The 20,958-nt window shown below is 31.7% G+C and overlaps 2 protein-coding genes across 2 annotated transcripts; one reads left to right on the top strand and one right to left on the bottom strand.

Moving 5' to 3' along the window:
- The first annotated feature begins 1,659 nt into the window (after nucleotides 1-1,659).
- On the top strand, nucleotides 1,660-7,358 carry LOC114389443 (FHA domain-containing protein PS1). The gene is made up of 6 exons (XM_028350120.1): nucleotides 1,660-2,082; nucleotides 2,368-2,585; nucleotides 3,567-5,903; nucleotides 5,997-6,132; nucleotides 6,230-6,591; nucleotides 6,902-7,358. Exons 1-6 carry the CDS (start codon nucleotides 1,806-1,808, stop codon nucleotides 7,118-7,120), a joined length of 3,549 nt encoding a protein of 1,182 aa, XP_028205921.1. The 5' UTR covers nucleotides 1,660-1,805; the 3' UTR covers nucleotides 7,121-7,358.
- A 3,947-nt stretch (nucleotides 7,359-11,305) lies between these two features.
- Nucleotides 11,306-14,276, bottom strand: LOC114390560 (protein SENSITIVE TO PROTON RHIZOTOXICITY 1-like). Its single transcript, XM_028351326.1, has 2 exons — nucleotides 14,128-14,276; nucleotides 11,306-13,093 (listed from the first exon to the last, which is right to left on the bottom strand). Exon 2 carries the CDS (start codon nucleotides 13,061-13,063, stop codon nucleotides 11,498-11,500), a length of 1,566 nt encoding a protein of 521 aa, XP_028207127.1. The 5' UTR covers nucleotides 13,064-13,093; nucleotides 14,128-14,276; the 3' UTR covers nucleotides 11,306-11,497.
- Between the last annotated feature and the right edge of the window lie 6,682 nt (nucleotides 14,277-20,958).

The raw sequence follows: 20,958 nt of genomic DNA, 5'->3' as shown, positions 1-20,958 counted from the left end.
TGGAATTACGACGAAGAAGTAGAGGGGAAGAAGAAAAGAGGGAGAGAGAAAGAGAGAAGAAGAGGGTAAAATCATAAAAGTAGAATAAAAAAAAAGCAAAAAAACAAAAAATGATAGCCATTGATTTTAAAATAAATTGACATAATCGATTAAAATAAACTTTCTTATAATGCAAAAGTTGTTTCAATTTCGCATGATAGAATCCATCGATTATTTGTATGTGTTTTAGAATGGTTTTCAACTCAAATATAACTTTTATAAGTCAGTTTGAGATGCGGACAGCCAATTCCTTTCCTATGGTTTTGAGGATTCATAAAAGTTGACTCTTGAGTGAAGCTTACCCGTAGATATAATAAAACCATCTGGTTGAATTTCATTTGTCAAATTTTTGTGCCATTGATTGCCATTTAGTTCAATGGCTATTTTTTTGTAATTCTTCATATAATGAACATTTTTTTTTGTAATTATTCATATATTAGATTAAATCCATCTAGCATGGTTTTATTTTCTGTCCAAAAAAAGAAGCGTGGTTTTATTTTATGCCTAATCATGCATATCAATTGAGTGACAGACTTCAATTTTGTACTTCGACAAGGCATCTACATCTTCAAAATTGAATGGTGCATAACTAAATACTTTTACTAGTAAGTGTTTAAAGAATATTCATTAATAAATTCAAAATTAATAAATAATTAAGATAGAATATATTAGTAATCATTCTAGATGTGAATTGACACAAATTAATAAAATATAATTATTTTTATTTTTTAATTAATTTTTCATAGACATTGTTTTAACCCATACCATTGATGTAAGATTATGTAACATTCATATATAAAAGAATGATTATTTAGCATGAGACCTTATATTTAATTTATTCTGTACAAAATTTTCTTGAATTAATGTGAGTAAAATTAGTCTGTGACCTAATAAATTAAAAGACCCTATAGACTTTTTTTTTAAGAGATGTTTCAAAGAGATTTAATTACCAACAATTGGATTCAATCTCCTTACACACGATTTCAAGTTATGGATAGAAGAAATGTAATTTAAGAATGATAAATATCTAATTAAATTGGGGATTAGTTAAGTTTGCGGGTAAAAATTAATCATTAATGACAAAAACTTCACATCAATGTTATGTTGATCTAAAAAAATATTTAATTTTTTTATAGATAAACTAACATTTTAACCACTAACATAAAAACACATGATTTTATACTATATTCGTGTAAAAAAAATTTGTAACATATTATTAAATTGTTAAATTATGAATAAATAATATATAACATGAGCAGCAAAGGAAAATATATACCATAAACAATGCATATTGTAATACATATTGATAATATAAATTCTTCTAACAAAAACATAAAACGAAGAATTATTGTATACCATGAATTTGGTAACTTTTATAATGATTATTTTAAAAATTACATGAAAATATTTTTAATTAATTATTTGATAAAAAAAGAAATAGTTGTATAAAAAATTAAAAAATAAATTAACATAAATTGAAACCTCTACACATACAAATTGTGTGCATACATAGAATCCAGGTTGAGTAAAACCACACATTTAAAATTAATAAAAGAAACAAATCGGCATTAAAACTCAATTAAAAACCAAGCCAGAAATAGCCGTTGCCAATAATTCATTCGTAGCAAAACGGTCACCGTTTTCCAATAATTCAAACTCTCTCTCCCTCTCATTTCTTAAGAACCTCACTCTCTCCTTCACTCCTTCAAACTGAACCACACTCCTCACAAAACCAAGAAAGAAGGAAAACACCGTTCGCTTCGACGATGGGTTTAGAGAATCAATCCAAGGCAGAAGAAGAAAAAGAGGGCGAAATCCCAGTTCTAACGGTGCTGAAGAACAACACGGTCCTCAAAAACATCTTCATCGTCAACAAGCCCACCGATCAGAAGCAGTCAAGTGCCGATCACGTGAACGTGCTTCTCGTGGGTCGTCACCCCGACTGCGACCTCATGCTGACGCACCCCAGCATCAGCCGCTTCCACCTCCAGATCCGCTCCAATCCCTCTTCCAGAACCTTCTCCCTCCTCGACTTATCTTCCGGTATTCAATCACTCTTTTTTCTTCTTTTCTTTTTGGTTTTTGATCGTCTCTCTGCTAACGAAAACCAACATTCTAACCATGATTTTGAATATCTGTCCGCAACCCTAATTGCGACTGCATCAACAAATCTTTCTGCAGTTGCCTGTAATGTAAAGGTTTTCTTACTCGTCGCAAACGTAAACTCGATCACAATTTAAAGCCATGATTTCTAACAAACTAACATTTGTCGATTGAAAAAAGGCTCGAGTTTTTATGAGGTTTTCTTGAATGTTGATGACGTGGCAGTGCACGGAACGTGGGTGTCCGGGAGGAGGATCGAACCGATGGTGAGCGTGGAGATGAAGGAAGGTGAAACGCTGAGGGTCGGGGTTTCGAGTAGGGTTTATCGGCTGCACTGGATTCCGGTTAGTCGCGCGTATGATTTGGAGAACCCGTTTGTGGCGCAATTGGATTCGGTTGCGGAAGAGGAGGAAGAAGAAAAAGAAGAGGAGGAAGAAATGCAGGTACGAATACGATTTCATTCGCTATGTTTGCGGAGATTGTTCTTGATTCTTTTTTCTTTAATTAATTTACTTTGAATTAAATGTTTTGTTTGGGAGTTTTGGTAATTGAATAGGATGAGAACATTATTTGAGGTTCATAAATAAAATGAATCGAGCAAGGAAGCATTCACATTTCAAAATTAGTTAGTGCACTAGGTACAAACAAGCTCAACATAGTTGATAGATAGTTGAGTCTCTTGAACATGTGTTAGTGTACAGGATTTGATTATTAGTCGTGTCCATGAAAAATACTTTATTAAAGAAAGGTAAAATCAACAAAGATAAAATCTACTTTGTTGATCTCTACATCACAGTTAAACATTAGTCTTTTAACCATGAACTAGGTAATACTTTTAGTGTTTATAAAAGTGAATACCACACAAGATGTTTTATTTATTTTGAGTGTATTACCATTATTAGATAAAATTAATTATAGGATTAAAATAGTTTGTTTTGTTTTGAATGATTTGAGTTGTAATTTTCATAGAAAGTTTTATTGCAAGAAGTAAAACTCACTTTGTTGATTTCCACGTCTAAAAGAGATTAGACATTATTTTCTGGCTGTTTGAATGGAGTACTTTTAGTGCTCATAGAAAAGATACCACAAAAGGTGTGGGCATGTATTTATGTCTAGCTTCATTTTATAGTTTTTTTACACATTTTTTTAAAATTATTTTAAATTTTATACAAGTGCAAATGAGCATATTACAATGATTAAAAAAATATTATAATATTATATTATTTTTCTAATTATTCGTGTGATCACCTTACAAAAATCAGTTCTCTTTTTTGATTCATATTAATTTATACTAATTTTATATGTTTTAATATTAGTTAAGTCTTGTGTTATATTTTTAAAAATTTGCCGTGTTGATTGATCCATGTACCAGGCTTGCTTTTCTGTTTTCTGTTGTAATTATAATATGTTTTTGGGACCTGCAGAACTTGAACTGCTGTCCTGCTGAAATGGAAGAAATTGAATCAATGGATTCAATTGTTGAGGATATCAGTTCTTTATTCCTAGATGAGAATGTGGAACTAACTGTGAAAGAGGAAATTCCCTTGGAACCTTGGATGTTGGAAGACATGATTTCTTTATGTTGTGAGGAAGAAAGGAAGAGCCCATCAAAAGAGGAAGCAATTGGAATCCCAAGTGACCCTTTTGGAACTGAAACATCATATTTGCCTACGATATCTGATGGTGAAAACAATTTGTGTGACTCTGTGAGCCAGGTTCTATCACCAACTTATGTGGAATCACTTGTGGAATGTGATGACACACTGACAGAAAATTTGTCTGATACTTCATGTTTGCCAGCTGTGGAAGCTGTTTTGGAGACCAAAATGCTGCAGTTCCATACTCCACCTGACATATTTACTTCTCCATTGCCATCTGGTCATGAGAATTTGTTTGAAAAGCATTATTCTAGCTTGCCTGTAAATACAGCTCCATCATCTCTTGGTGAGAAAAGTGCACCTGAAGCGGTAATAATGCCTGAAGAAACTGAATGTGAATCTGAAGATGATGAAAGCATTATAGATATTTTTACAGTACCAGAATCTCTTCATGCCGCTGAAGATGTAATAACAACTAATGAATCTGAATCCGAATGTACCCTCAGAGATGACGGAAGTGTTACAGATGCTTTTATTGCTGGAGCTGGAAATTTCAATTCTGAGGATGTATTTCTGCCAGTTGAGGAAGTTATGCCTGGAACCAAAGTTGAACAAATCAAAATTGTTGAGAAAGTTGCTATGGATTCTCTATCTGATGAAGGAAAGCAACATATGTATAGATCACTGTCTCAGCTGCTGAATGATAAATTTTGTCATGACCAAGGGCACTCACTCAATGAAATAGTTCAAGATGTTAGAAACAAGCACGCATATAGCATCTCCCCCACACCGCATCAGATAGAATCAGTCAATTTGTCAATGCCACAAGAAGTAGTTTTGAATATTATGAATGAGGACCAGACCCAGCACTCTGATATGGAAAATCTTGAAAGCTGCATAAAAGCAATGGAGAAAACTTCAACAAATATTTGGTCAAGAAGAGGTAAAGCTACTAGTGCTCCTCAGGTTCGAACTAGCAAGAGCATACTGAAGAATGCAGCCAATGTTGAAGTTGCAATGAGCAATGAGAAGGATATCAGAAACAGAACAATCTCAAAGAATCTTTCCTCTGTTCTGGATGGGGAAGTAGAAGAAGACGACGAAGAAATCTACACTCCAGATAAAGAAAACATCAGTCCGAATACTCTCCACTTGCGATTTTTAAAGAAGGGTAAAATAGAAGGAATTAAACATTCCAAGTCACAAAGGTCACGACACATTTTAAGGGATACATTTAATTGTGATATCTATCCAAATGAAAGCATAGATCCCACTTTAAAGGAAAAAGAAATCTTCATTCCTGAGGAGGAAAACTTAAATCCAAATGCCCTTCAATTGCGGCTTCTGAAAAAGAAGGGTAAGGTAGAAGAAATTAAACGTTCCAAGTCACGAAGATCACCCCTTTCAAAGGGTACGTTTAATCCTGACATGTATCCAAATGAAAACATAGGCTCCACTTTATGCAACATAAACCAGAAGGATAGCATAAATAGAACAATTTCAAGGGATCTATTCTCTGATTTGGAGGGGGAAGAGGAAGAAGAAATCTTCACTCCAGATAAGGAAAACTTCAGTCCAAATACCCTTCATTTGCGGCTTCTGAAAAAGAAAGGCAAGGTAGAAGAAATTAAACATTCCAAATCACAAAGGTCACCCCTTTCAAAGGGTACATTTAATCCTGACATGTATCCAAATGAAAGCATAGGCCCCTCTTTACACAGAATGAATCAGAAGGATGTCATAAACAAAACAATCTCAAAGGATCTTCTCTCTGATTTGGATGGGGAAGAAGAGGAAGAAGAGATCTTCACTCCAGATAAGGAAAACTTCAGTCCAAATACCCTTCGATTGCAGCTTTTGAAAAAGAAGGATAATTTTTGTCCCAACTTATATCCAGATGAAAACATGATCCCCACCTCAAACGAAGAGAATCAAACTCTAAAAGGAGTCCAGGATCAAAAATTGCAAAGAAATCCTTTCAGCAGCCATATCAAGTTTGCACAGGAGCAAGATTTGAAGGACCGAGTGGAAAGGATACCCTTCCAATCACTGAGGAACTCGGGAGACAAGAGGAGATCAGGCACTTGTTGTCCTGTTTCTGCTTCCAAAAGCCTTCATTTTAGTAATTGTGGACAAATTTTAGACCAGCGTTTTAACCCTTCTGTAAGTTGACATAGTATAATATCATGCATTCATATTTATTGAGAATGGTTCAATACATTGTTTAGTGTATGGTTACATTTTTTTCATTTGCAGGATATTAGTGGGGTGCCAAAGAAGAGAAGCTGGGACATGATTGTGGATACTACATCTCTTGTGAACAAGGAATCAAGGAAAGCTCTGCAGCTTTTACAAGGTCTCAAGGGGACTCGGTTAATCATTCCAAGATTGGGTAATGTGTTTTAAAAACATTATGTGCCTTGTTCTTTACTATTTCAAATGAAGTGTTGTTGTTTCTAACAAACCCAGTTATCACTATGCAATATCAGTCATAAGGGAACTGGACCGTATGAAGCAACAGTTCACAATTTTCAGAAGAATTTCAGAGTCTTCTTTGGCATTGGAATGGATTGAAGAATGTATGGTGAAGTCAAACTGGTGGATTCATATCCAGAGCTCAGTGGATGAGGGAAGGCTAATTGCTCCAACCCCACCTGCTTCTCCTCTGACTCAGTTGAGTGAAGAGAGTTGGACTTCTCTTTCAACCCAGAAGTTCTCCATGGAAATTGCTTCACCAACAGTAGAAGATCACATCCTTGACTTTGCTCTTCTATACAGAAGAAACCAAAATGATGGACAACTTATCCTGCTTAGTGAGGATGTCACATTGAAAATCAAATGCATGGCAGAGGTATCGAGTTATCTATATAACATGCTCCTTTCCTATTACTCTACTCGAGAAATGCTAGGAACACACACTCTACCACACTCCTTCAAACACTTTCATTAGCTGAAATTTATTAAAAATGATAAAATTTGGTGGTCTCACATCATATTTAATATTTAATGACTCTCTTTGATTTTGCAGTTTTTAATAAATTTTAATCAGTTTAAGAGAGTGTGTTTGAAGGAGTATGCTAAAAAGTGTGTTCCTAGCATTCTTCCTCCACTCGACTCAATATTTTAAACTTTTGACATTACTCTTTCTGTGACTGCTTCAGGGGTTGCTATGTGAACCAGTGCAAGAGTTTCGTGAGAGTCTAGTGAATCCATTCTCTGAGAGGTTCTTGTGGGACAAAAGCATTCCTCGAGGACAGACTTGGTCTTGCCAAGACGACGTAGTCTTAAGGGAGAAATTTTGTCGTTTAAGGAAGCCATCAAAGGGAGTTGCAAGCGGTTTGAAGCTAATTCTACTTCACAACTCTCAATATGGACTCTGAGCCAGTGGCAAAAACAGTTCAGTTGAGCCAGCTGAACAGTCTTGATTGACCACAGTATTCTCATTTGCTGGTTGCAATGCCTTAAACTTTTTTTTATTGCAAACATTACCTATAAATATTAATCAATTAGATTTTAGCCAGCTGGTAGCAACGTCTTAAAAACCCTCCTCACAACAGGGATTGTGAATAGTGCTATACTACATCAAAATAAAATTTCATGAATTTATCTAGTGTAAAATATTTTTTCAGTGTTTTCTCATTAAATGTCATCATAATGATAATTAATTTATAATTATAACATATAAAATAGTGTTAGTAAATATAAAATTGCTTTTATAATCGAAGAATCGGCAGAATCAAACTGTTTTTTATAGAAGTATTTATGTTTTCGTACGTCATGTGAAGAGTTTAATAAAAATAAGCTTAAACCAGCTTATGGATATATCTTAAGCAATTGCCCAAGCTTTCCCAAACAAACATGTTTATATAATAAATTTAAATAAGTAAATAAGATTTTTCATAATTACACTTACATTATTCTTGTAAACAAATTCTAATAATGCTTAAATGCCACTGTGTATACAAGATATTTATAAAGCCTACGTGTTTGGTTGGATCTTGCACTCTCCTATGTATCATGAAAAAAATAGAAACAATTATTTATTTATTTATTGATTTATTTTCACGGAAATTGATATATATATATATATATATATATATATATATATATATATATATATATAGGAGTAAAAAGAAACATAAAGAGTTTGTGTAATTTTGCGAAATCTCATAAATGGTTAATGTAATTTACTCAATTTTTGAAATTATATACAACAAGATTTTGAGTAAAGTACTAAATTAGTTCCTCACTTTTGGAGGAGCTGTCAATTTGATCCCTGAGATTAAAAAAATATCAAAATAAGCATAATTGGAAAATAACCATGTTATAGGGACTAATATGACATAATTTTAAATGTTATATTGGAAAATGAAGAGTCAATTTTTGTATATAGTATCAAATTGATCCCTAATAGTTTTCAGTTTAATTGAAAATGTGATGAATTTCCTCTCACCATTTTCTCCCTCCTATGGTTGAAGGATAGTGTTCCTGTGCTAGGTCCACATCGATCATCGCTCTCCCAGTGGTGATGGTTGTCGTTCTTCGTCATCCTTCACTGTTCATTGACGCAATTAGTGCTTTTGTGTGTTCCACGTCGATAATCGTCATCCTTCAGTATTGATTGACGCAATCAGTGCTTTCCAGTAGAGGTAAGGGTTTTGTTTTTTACTGCATTTGGTCTTCTCGTGTTGAACCAGCGTAGATGAACCAACACTATATCATTCAAACGCGTTGTTGTTTGCGTTTAAACCGTTGGAGTAGTTTTTGAGAGTGAAGGGTTTGGGATTTTGGTTTAAGAGGTTATTGAGAATAACGTAGTGGTGTAGTGTGAGATGTGAAGCTTTTGAGAGAAGGAAGTGTTCTCTGTTTGAGATGCGTGTGTTCCAATAATGAATGAGAGGGGCTTTGGATGAATGGGTTGATTTGTTGAGGCGTTATTCTTATTTGACAAACTTGCATTCATGATTTGTAACTTTATTTTTCCTATGTTTGTTTTAGTTTACAAACTTGCATTATGATAAAGTAGCCGTTAGGATTTTAACATTTTGGAAAAAAAGATGATCAACTAAATTATGTCATTTTAGTTCCTTTAATGTCAATTTAGTCCTTCCTTACGTAGCAAGTAGAAGAAACTGATGTGGAAGTTCCACGTGTGTGTCCAGGTGGCACTTAACGTGCTACATCACATATTTACTAACGGTGTTAAGAGACTACTAACAGTAGAGACTAACGTGACAAATAGAATGTAAAATCGAGGATCATTTTGACATTTTTTAAATCTTAGGGATCAAATTGACACCGCCTCCAAAAGTGAGAGACTAATTTGATACTTTACTCCAAAAAGATTATAAATACAAAATTGAATTTATTGAGTCACGAGAACTTGAATCGAAAGGGAGTGTGAAAGGTCTATGTCCATGGCAACAGATATCATGCCCAGCTCTTGGTTAACTGATAGGAATTGTTTCCTTCTCTTAGCATGTAGCACCCATTTGTTACTTCAAAAGTGCATACCAACCACATATTTGCATTTTACTCAAGTGTTGACCCGTACATTGCCCCCCAACACAACAGGCACATCTAGAGATTAAGCACTTGAAGAAAAAAAAAAAAAAAGCACACAAAATAAGTATACAGATCACACACATAATTATTAATAATGTGAAATAAGTGTTTGCATCCAGGTTGAAAGATAATTCACTGTTTCGTGGTATCTAATTTCTGACCAAGGGAAAAGTGAAATAAAAAAAACAAAAAAAAAACAATCTTGATTCTATATTCTAAACAGAAGACATTCATACTTCATGACTTAGGGTTTAGCACCTAAAATGCAAGCAATGCATTTAACCTTTGTGACATATCTACAACACAGTAGACAAGCAATCTAATAAGGGAGTCCTTCCTCAGACAGGACAAGTCAATTATGAAGGGAAGCCTAACAATTAAAAAAAAAAACCTATTCATCCAAAGAAAGGAACTGAAACCAAACATGAAATGTTGAGAAGTCCTAATAATATATAGATGCATGACTCACATATGATAAGACAAAAATAGAGCCCTTAGTCTGATTCTCCCACACAAATAAAATATCTCTAAAGAACCATTCCCAAGAACAAGAACACTCTCATACGCAAGAAACATGTTATACCCAATTATTTTCATTTACTGTGTCTGTCTTTTGTACTTCAGAAAATTGGATGGTTTGTGGAAAGTACACAGATAATCAAATCAAAATCCTCAAATCCCTTTCAAATATAAGATTTTAGCCATAGTTCAACCACAAAAATACGAGGCACTGTATCTAACCCTGGTAATATACCTATAGTGTTGAAACATAAAGAGAATACAAAAGGAATGAGATTAGAACTAAGATGAAAGTTATTCAGTTATATTCTGATAGGTAAGTGGTGTATGATATTTTTTTATATTTGGTTTGATCATATTGATTGCCATATTTACTTATGTTGTAGACAATAATCTTAAGGTTGAATGTACATTAATTGTTCAGGTCTTATGTTGATGACCTAAACTTATTCTTGCTTCTAGTGAGTACCAAAACCCCATGGTGATTGTTTAGCTAGCCAAAATAAGGTTATTTCAAGGTAGAGATTTATGTATTTTTTTTATTTATTTATACGTGTTTTAGTTTTAATTAGTACTTTGTTTCTTTAGAATTCTTATTTCTTATTTTTTATTCCTTAATTTAGTTTTTGGATTTTTGGATCCTTTGTAAATGTTCACACGCAATGCATTTAATCCTTTTCGTCCTAAGGTATGATTTACAAAAAGGTTTGCATAGTGATGTTGGCATTCATCTCCTTGTTATTTGTTTTATTGTTGCAATGAAAAATAAATAAATATTTGTGTTAAGTGGAGCAAGGTGTCTGATATATGATTTTGAATGCTTCCTCGATTGCGCAGTACGTACATCTATTTGGAAAGTTCGTTCCTTATTTGGCTAGAACTTTGAGTGACTAGAAACACGCCTTTTTGTTTATGTCCCTAAAATGGCTTAAGTTCTCTGTCAAGATACTAAAACAAATGTAATAGGTGTACTTGTCTATACATAAGAAACTTAATCTTGTTAATAACCTCTATTACATAAAATTGATAATGTTCAAAAATCAAGTGAATCTACCTGCTTTAGTAGAATTTTGTAGAAGGAAAGCCAAGCTTCTTGAATCCAGTGCCCCTCCTAGATCCTATCCAGATCTGTGATGATAGGATACATGGCTAAAAGAAATCCAAAAATATTATAAAAATTATATGATTATATGATAATTTTTTATATTATTTGATGATATTTTTATAACTAAATTCAAGTTATTATTTTATTTTGCAACTTCCTTATTATTTAAATTATGATGTTTAGATCTTTAGATCAAGAGAAGATCGCAAATTGCAGTTAGAATTTTCTTGTAACTCTTACTCATCTCGGGCAATTCTGATTCTTATTGGCCTCTAAGGAGTAGTTGTGGCGTTTGAACAAGAGAACAACCGATATAAAAGCTGTTTGTTAAAAAAGATCAAGCATATGCTCGTCCTTTTGACAACCCAGTAAAAGGTAGCTGAATAACCGAGACGCGCAATTTATAATTTATAAAATCATCAAGAAAATCTAACATCCTTCTTAAGGATTTGCATGGTCATGAAATTAAACCGGCTTTACAAATTTAACACAAACCCGAAAGTTATATCTTCACAATTAAGAGAAACATAGATATTAAGTTATTACAGAACCAATGGTAGTACCATTGTTATAAAAGATTGTCAGAACTAGATTCTCCTCCAGATTTGAAAGATCCAGGCATGACAAAAGAGAACGAACCTTCTGGGTCATCAAATAGAGGTCTGGTGAATTCATTAAACTCACCAAAGTTGGCTTCAAAGTTCAATGATGAGAAATAATTGATAGGATCATCGCTATCGCCTTTTACATCCATGGCATTTGGAACTTCATTTGCATTTGAAGGATTTGATCCAAAAGTGAAGTTCATGCTCTGCACCTTACTGTTGTTCTCTTTGCTATCATGAATGGGTGCCTCAGCTACCCCTGCCCCTTTAGTGTCATCCAAAGGAATGGCTGGTGCATGCCCTTGGAAAAGAGCAATGTGCCCAAAAAGCTTGTCTTTCCTAGAAAATGTTGTGCCACACGAACAGAGCCATTTATCCTTACCACAGTGTTTTTCATGAGTTTTTAGATCAGCCATGACTGAGAACTTCTTGGTGTTGCACCTACTGCAAGTGTAACTCTTGTCACAATGCGTCCTTTTGTAATGGTTTTTGACACATAAGATCGTCTTCAGAGGCTGGAACTTCTTGTGATCCTTGTTGCGCTTGCAGCCAGGATAGGGGCAGGAATACCTCTTGATAGGCTTTGGTGATGCAGATTCTTTGTGCGGTTTGGCAAGCGCTGCTGGGGTTTTGTACTCGTCACCATGGCCTCGCATGTGCATTCGAAGATTTGCATCTCTCTTGAACCCCTTCCCACAAATTGTACAGAAATGGGTATGAGGAGCAAGGATTTCTTCTTTTTCTAATTGTAGAATCTCATATGAACCAGGGGCAAGGTTTTCTCCATCCTCTACATCTTCTTCATCTTTCAAGTCATGTTCTACCATATTGTACTTTTGCTCCATTTCACCGCTATTAGGTAGATCAGTCTGCATGGACTGATCAGACAATATTTTTCCACCATTATTCTGTGGTTGAATACAGCCGTTACTTGCACCGGTCCCAGGAGGAATGGTTGTCCCACGAAGCTGGTCAATCTGTCCAACCAATGAACTAGTGTTTACAAGGTTATGCCTAGCAGAAGGGAGAAGACTACCTGCGGTAGAGATCAATTGAATAATGATTGATGTGAGATCAGTTGTAACGAGCTGCTGTTCCTGAGTTACAAGTTCATTGGGTTGTCCAATGCCTTTTTGACGAGCAATCAAATGCACTAGATCCTGGAGCTGATGAATCTTTTCTTCCAAGAAAGATAGGTTATTCAACATCACACTGGGGTCCCAATCTTGGAGTGTATTGGTTTGTGATGATTCACTCAGATGACAGTTTTCTTGACCAGGGATTTCAATCTCATTGTTTGAGTTGCAAGGAAGCGGAGACTGGGTTTGAGAGGGCTGATTGAATTCTTTGAAAGGTGCTTCAGCCCTGATCCCAAAATCTGAATTTGAGGGAACATCCCATTTTTGTTGATTATGCTGCAAACCAAAACCTGGGAAAGAAAGAGGATCTGAGGATAAACCACTTGCAGGAGAGGTCAAGGACGACGACCTTGCCCAGGTGTTAGCACGTAGGCTCCCATTTGAATCCATTTCCAATTCTGTATCTAGATATCTAGATCACTGAAAATCAAAGGCAAATAGTTAAGGAACATGATGATATAGTACAAAATACAACAACAACAAAGCCTTATCCCAACAACACTGAAAATCAAAGTACAACATCATTGGGCTTAATCAAAAAACGAAGCTTTTGCAAGCCCAGGTTAAGCCAACAGAAAACTTGCCAAAACACCAAACAGATCATTCACAAAGACATCAATATCGTATAAATAATTTACAAAAACCATGTTGCATTAGCTTATATCCCAAAGTTCCAAGTAGAAATAATAAAGTGTGGTCAGGGAAAATATGGATGGAAAGGGGGGAGACAAAAGGGGGTAAATAAAAGAAAAATTAAGCATGATCCCCAATTAGAAGAAATATGCCATTCAACATAGATGTACATAAGAATACAAATATCCCATGCCAGTTGAAATTACGATTGACTACTGGAATCAAATCCATGAAACAAAATATCTTATACTTTAGTTAAATCAACTTTTGACGTGGGTAATTACCTACTAAAGGCTAAGGCTTTAATTAAGTCAATACCAACACAGCAATCTCAAGAGCAGACAATTTTTTCTTCAGCGTATATTCAAGACCCAAATTCAAAATTTTCCCCTCTAAGTAGATATGTACATCATACCACACAATCAGAATAAAGAAAATCCCTTCAACCTTCACACCCTTTACTCCCAGGTGAAGCTGCACATCATGTTTTAAAAAGCCCCAAATATAAAAAATAAATACATAAATAAATAAATAAAAATTACTTCAAATTCCTTCTCCCCAAATTCAAAATTTTCCCCTCTAAGTATATGTTGTTCAACCCTTTGTTCTAACCACCCAAAATTGTAAAATTGATCTCATAAAAAAAAACATGCAAAATCAAATTTGGCCCAAGAAACAAAAACCCTTTTCAGAGATGACCCATCAAAAGATAACATTTTTAAAAAAAAAAAAAAAGTATGCTTTCTGGAGAGGCCCTGAAACATGCAAGTAGCAACACAAATTCACAGAATAAAATCAGATAAGGGGATGAAAGCACTTACAGATTCAAAGATCAGAAGAAGCAGCTCTAAGCAAACGGCTCCATTTCACAGAGAGAGAGAGAGAGAAAAGAAAGAAAAAAAAACCACAATAAAAGAGGCATGAGAAAGAAGACCAGGGTTTTCAAGCAAATGCTTATATAGGGCATTCTGTGTAAGTATGTATATCTAGTGCTGAACACAGTAGCAGCACCATGATTATAATTTGGGTCAACCCCACAATTATGACCCTTCATTTGTAGGTCAATTTTGTTCACTCAAATAAGGACCCCACCAATCTGATGGTAAAGTTTCTAATCAGCCTTTGCATCCATAATCAGAACCGTTTGATTCTTTTGTTTCAGTTCAGTGATTCTTCCTTATATTTATATAATTTAATGAATAATTGTTATGGACTTTGACAATGAAATGCGATGAAAAAGATAGATAAGATGACAAAGGCCCCACACTACATGGATGATTCTCTTTCGTTTCTACACGTGGGAGAAAAGATTCCTCCTACACATTTTTTCATGCCCCCCATATAATTTAATTTCCAATTTAATTAGGCCATTTGAATTATTAAAATTAGAATATATTTTTAGAAGAGACTTTTTTAAGAAAAATTGTATATTTATCCAATTCTCTATTACTAGGCCGAGTATATTTTTAAATTAGGTTAATCATAGGTTAAATTAGCTTAGAGTTTACATATATTAGGAATAATTATAAAATTTCTCAAGACAAAGAAGCTAGTCTATACAAATAGCAGGTAAATGATGAATGATATTCGGGATGGAGATAAATATATAAGTATCAAATATTTATAATTATGTATTTTTTAAATAATTCAAGAATATATAATAAAAGTATATTTACATAGATGACAGACTAACAACATCTTCAATAAGGGGTGTTTCGTGGGTTTTTTAGACTAAGAAACAATTTGTATTGAGTTTTTTGTTGTTAGAACAAAATGATATGACAAAATCAACTTCTTCTTTAGCATACCGTGCATTCTTTAGGTAAGAAATCGTTTCTTATCAATAAAAAATTATTATTTTCATAGAATTCATACTCTCCAACCACAAAAACATCAAAGTGGTGAAGCAAAGGAAGAAGATAAATAGTACGTGATTAAACAGATGAAGCAAATACAGAGAAGAATTTTCACAAAAAAATGCATTTTTTCCAAATAAATCAAATTACTCAATACAATCTCAACTCATAATAAGATACAAATCAAATTAAAAAGTACGAACAGAATAGTGACCATGACTCCAATAACATTATTGCGACCAAATTTGAACATTGTGGATTGCGCATACCGAGATCATGGGTTAGGTGGCGGGGAGGTGGGTGGTGTTGTGTGTGATTGGCGTCGAGGTCTGGGTTGGGTGATGGCGCGATGAGGGGACACAATGGTGTTGGAAGACGGGGTGGGCTGACTCGATGAGAAGTTTGAGGAGAGTGAAGACTCAAGAGATGATGGGGTGGGATGACACTAGAAGTTTGAGGATGGGATGAGGTGGGGTGGGGAGGCACTATAGAAGCTTCTGGGATTTTTTTTTCCCTTCAAAAATCATTTAAGCAAAATAAAATATTAGTATTTATACAAATTGAAAAATTATTTAAGCTTATAGGAAGCATTAGAAGTTTCTTCAATTAGTCATACTTATTATTTTTATACATAAAAACTAAAAAAATGAATTAATTATTTTATTTAAGTATTAATTAAGTTATAATAAAAAAATATAAACGTGTGAATTTTTGAAAGTTTATTGTGATTTCTTAGTATTGAAGTAAAATTTTGTATAAATTTCTTAAGAGTGACATAACAATGTATGTAAGGATCACAAAAAATGTTGTAAGAATCATAAAAAGATGATTAAGAAACTTATGTAAAAAGCTTACATTAAACATACCCTAAATGTATTTTTTTAAATGTAAGATTACACTTGATATCATTGAGCTAACACGTCCATCACCACGAATCTGAATTAAAAGAACAGTTTATTAATTATATTGTAAATATCTAGCTAGAAAATCGAAATGATTCCTATTAAGTTTACTTGATATCATTAAGCTTGATAACTTGATTCCTATTACTTAATGGCACATTTGGTGCTCTAAGAACAAACTGGTTTTGACAGCAACAAAAAAGTGAAACAATGCACATATAATGCCTCCGAGAGGTGCGAGCTTGCATGAATAATGTTTCCATTGCCTATGCATAGGTTGATTCCTGGGCAAGCATAACCATTGTCCCAACTCCCACGTGAAATTTGTGGAAGAAGCATAAGGGGATTAATTAATTTATGCGGTCTTGAATGAATATGGATAGAAATGCAATATGCAACATTTCAAGGTTTGGTCATGGATATTCATGCATGGGTTTTCTTAAAAGGCTTATTTGGTAATGTGGGCATATATATAATCTAATATTCTTTGTTCTTAAGTCTTAGCCTTGTCTCATAGTTGAAGATATGTTGGGACACAAGCTTTCACCATGTGATTTACTACTTAGCAATAAAGCTTATAAAGGAGGATATCTCTATTTACCACCAATATGGATCGATGCAGGCAATTATTATTAATTCTTTTAAATTACACGACTGTCCAGTGGGACTGCCAATTGTTCCATACATGACGAGAGGGAAATTATGCATATTTTGCAGATTACTTGACAAAGATGGGTGCGAGAACTAATGCATGAACCATTAGTGTTACTTGATATTTGATAAAGTATCAAGTGGCGTAGATTCTTAATTGTTAGCACATGTTGTAGGTGTCTCTTTCCTTTGTAACTAGTTTTTTTTCTTTTGTTTCCTCTTGTAAAAAAAAAAATCTTATTCATAATATTTTTGTAAAGTTTTTTTCACAACTTACCTTTTCCTCTCTTTCTCTTCATCATTTAGTCATTTAATTAACTTATATTTATCTTTTATTTATTTCTCTTTTTCGTGTAACAAATGTTGTTTATGGTCAGTCTACATTTATGGTGAAGTAACAAATGTTTAAAAAATGGGTACGAATACAATTGTTCAATTTTTTTTTTTATATATACGTTGGACATAGATTATAATTATTATTTAAATAACAATAGTTTTAATTTCTTAAAAATATATTTTATTTTGACTAAAATACATTTTTAATCCTTTATGTTTTAGATTATATTTAATTTAGTCATTTACCTTCTAAAAAATTCAATTTAGTTCTTTTAAGTGAGTTAATTAAAATGATATTTTTGAAATAATGATAGTTTTCAATTTTAGAATATGATTTTAAACCTTATTGTGACTAATTGGAGACGTGAAATTTATTCTATTTATTCTATTAGACTCATGTATATGAAAACAATAGAATCAACTAATGTTTGAATAAAAAAAAAGTGATAAACATAATATAAATTGCGTGAAAAATGAATTCATTGAGCACCAAAAAATTTTAAAAAAATATTAATTTTTTTTCTAGTTACTTGTGTGACTCATTTTTTTATAAGATTTTTATTATATATGTTTGACCTTTTTTGATTTAAACATTAGTTGAGTTTTATAATTTTCATGTAAATAATCAGTAGAACAAGTTTAATGTCTTGAATTAGTCAAAATTTAGTTTAAAATTGTGTCCCAACATAAAAATGATCATTGTTTTGAAATGATTATTTTGACTCTAAAAACATGAAGGAGTTAATTGAACTTTGTAACTTATAAGACATAAAGGACCAAACTTAATATTCCATTCGTCCCTCTATATAAGATTATTTTTAACTAATCTACACTTTTTAAGAAAGTTGGTTAATATAGTTAATTACATTAAATTTGTTAATAATTTGTATTATTTTGTTAAAATTACTATTAAAATTATTGAGACTCATAATATCTCTATTTTTACTTAATTACTTTCTCAGTTAGTTAATTAATGTGTGTTAGTCTTCTCATTCAATCTTTATAAGAAAGATAATACATTTATATTTTTAGTATATAACATTTATTGTCAAGTAATTAAGAGTATTTTAGTAAAAAAAAAATACAATGCAAAAGACAACTCAAAAGAATTTTGTAAAAAAAAATTGAAAAAAAAAGTCTCAATTAAGTATAAAGGACTAAAAGTGTTATAGCCTTTATTTTTATTAAAAAATAATAATTCCTTGATTGAATTTATTTTATGATATATAATAATACTTTTTTCTTTTATAAATACTAAACAGAAACAATTTATTATATAAAAAATATTATTTTATATATCATATAATAAATTAATGTACAATAACTAATTAATGAATGTATGAAATCAAATATTCACTAATGATACCATTAAAATTTATTATTTTTCCCCTAATATCTAATAATAAATGTTTAGAATTAATTTTATAATAAATATATCATTAGTTAATATGATTTAATAAAATAACTTAAAAGGAATTGTTTAAGGTGCCCTTATTTAGGCGAAAAAAGTGCACAAAAAATTTCTTACCTTATATTATAAAAGATGGGAAAATGATTATTTCAGGCCCTATATAATCCATTGATAATTTAATCTCTAAATGAAAAAATATTTTTAATTTAGTTCATGGATGTGTAAAAAATATGATAATTACATAACTTAATGTCTAATTGATTCTTAAAAATAAAACTCAATATTAAATAAATCATTGAACATTACAATTTAATGATAAAATAATCTCTTGAAACTTAACTCACTTTTTACACTTTAAACTAAATCAAATTTTAGTTCTTTCAAAAATACTAAATTGGCATTAATTTATATATTTAAGAACTAAAATAATTATTTATCCTATAAAATATTAAGCTAAAACAATGTCAATAGATTATAAAAAAAATAAAATTAAATCATTCGTTCTATTTTATATCGCATTTAAGGTTCTGACATAAGTATTAAAAAATACAATTAATATCTTGAATTTCATAAAAAAAATTATATAAGTTTTTAATTTACCCTTTATCTCTCTAACTCTTCCTTAGGCTTCTTTAGTTCCTTCCAGCATTGCACGATTAAGTGATGGGATGATTTCAAATTCGTGGATAAATTGGCTAAATCATGGTACAACTTACTTTTTCATACTGCCAAATTTTTTTCTCAATTGGAAGATCAATCACCACTTTCGGAGTACACTCGCCGATTAAAAAAAAAAGTTGAGCAAACTCACAATTATAGATTTCAAGTTTGCTCAACTCTCCAATAAAGTAAGGAAGAATCCGAAGAAGCAAATGTTAGAAACATGTAATAATCTTGCTCAACTCTCATTTGTACTTGAAAGCCTTCTAAGTAATATATATTCTCAAGAATCCTTAAAAAAAAACTAATAATATTAATAATTAATATTTATCGATAAAAAATTAGTTTTTATATATTAAAAATTAATCATCGACAAAAACAAAAAGAAAATCTATAAAAAAAAAAGGTAACACAAACAGTACACTGAACAATTGACCATAATCGAATTCCTTAAATATGTAATTAATTAAAGGTTTAAATTCCAAACATGTGAACATAAAAGAATATTATATATTTAGACAAATCAAACCTTTATATACTTCTCAATATCGAAAAGAATTATTTCCTACACAAATTATTTTTTAACTCTAACCAAAGAATATCCTTGATTAATTTGATAAAAAAAATGTCAACGAAGCTGCCCCACAGCATATATATATCCAAGTGGGTTCATATTGCTCCTTTTCATGTACACAGCCATTGCACTGAACCAAGGAACCGCAGACATAAACTAAAATAATGGTTTCCCGTACGTGCATGGAGATAAGATGGCCGCATAGTTGTTGCAACGTAGATTCCTACCTCTTTCTCTTTCTCCCATTAATCATTATTTTAATATATATGTTAGTGTTAGCATGAACACAGTACAATGTACATAAAAAAGTTATCAGTATCAACTAATTATGTTAAACTAGAACACTAACCCATGCAAAGCACACTCAGGGAACAAAACATCCAATATTTTAATAAAATAAAACATAAAATGCAGTGAGAAAGTATATGATGTAAAAAAGTTGACTTAAAATAGCGATACCTATTCAATTGCTGGACAGTTTTTATATAATTGTAGATAATATTAAATTATTTAAATTTATTCATAATAATTTATGAAAAAATGTTTTATTCAAGAAAAAAAACATTGGGATATAATATAACTCTTTTTAATAATTAAACTATAAATAATTTTCGGTAAATATCTCATTTAATAAGTTGAATACATTTTTAAGTAGAATAAAAATTCGCAAATATAACATTCTTTTTCATTTGAAGATATTTTTTAAAATATAAATATAAATGAATGTTCTTACGTGTCAAAATTCAGTTACGTGAAAAAATGAGCAAACCTAGCAATACCAATATATATATGACTGCATAATGATAATATTTTATGGAAAATCTAGCTAAATAAGTAAAATATAAGAACCAAACATTCTATAAAAAAAATTCAAAATAATTTTTTTCCAGTAAAAGAAATTTATTTTAATCCTCTGAAAAATAGAAGTGCCATCAATACAAAAAAATACTCCGATGTTTAAAATATGCTGAATTATGAATTACATAAAATATTTTATATATAATATAGTTATCAATTTATATAATATATAGATAATGTTAGAATCCTGGAATACAACTGCACTAAATACTTAGAATTTTTTTTTGTGGTTTATAGTTAATTTTATCTAACTCAGATTGTCTCTTTGAAATATACATGTAATGTATCTCTATAGAAAAACAAACCAAGTTAATGAAACTGCTTTTTAGAAGAAAAAAAAAGGTGTTAATTCTATAATAAAAAAATTAAGAATTCTATACGCGTAAGTGTTTAAAAAGTTACGT

This window comes from Glycine soja, chromosome 16 (genome assembly GCF_004193775.1).
Source record: "Glycine soja cultivar W05 chromosome 16, ASM419377v2, whole genome shotgun sequence".
Taxonomy (NCBI): Eukaryota; Viridiplantae; Streptophyta; class Magnoliopsida; order Fabales; family Fabaceae; genus Glycine; species Glycine soja.
This window is presented reverse-complemented; position numbering and strand designations above follow the sequence as displayed.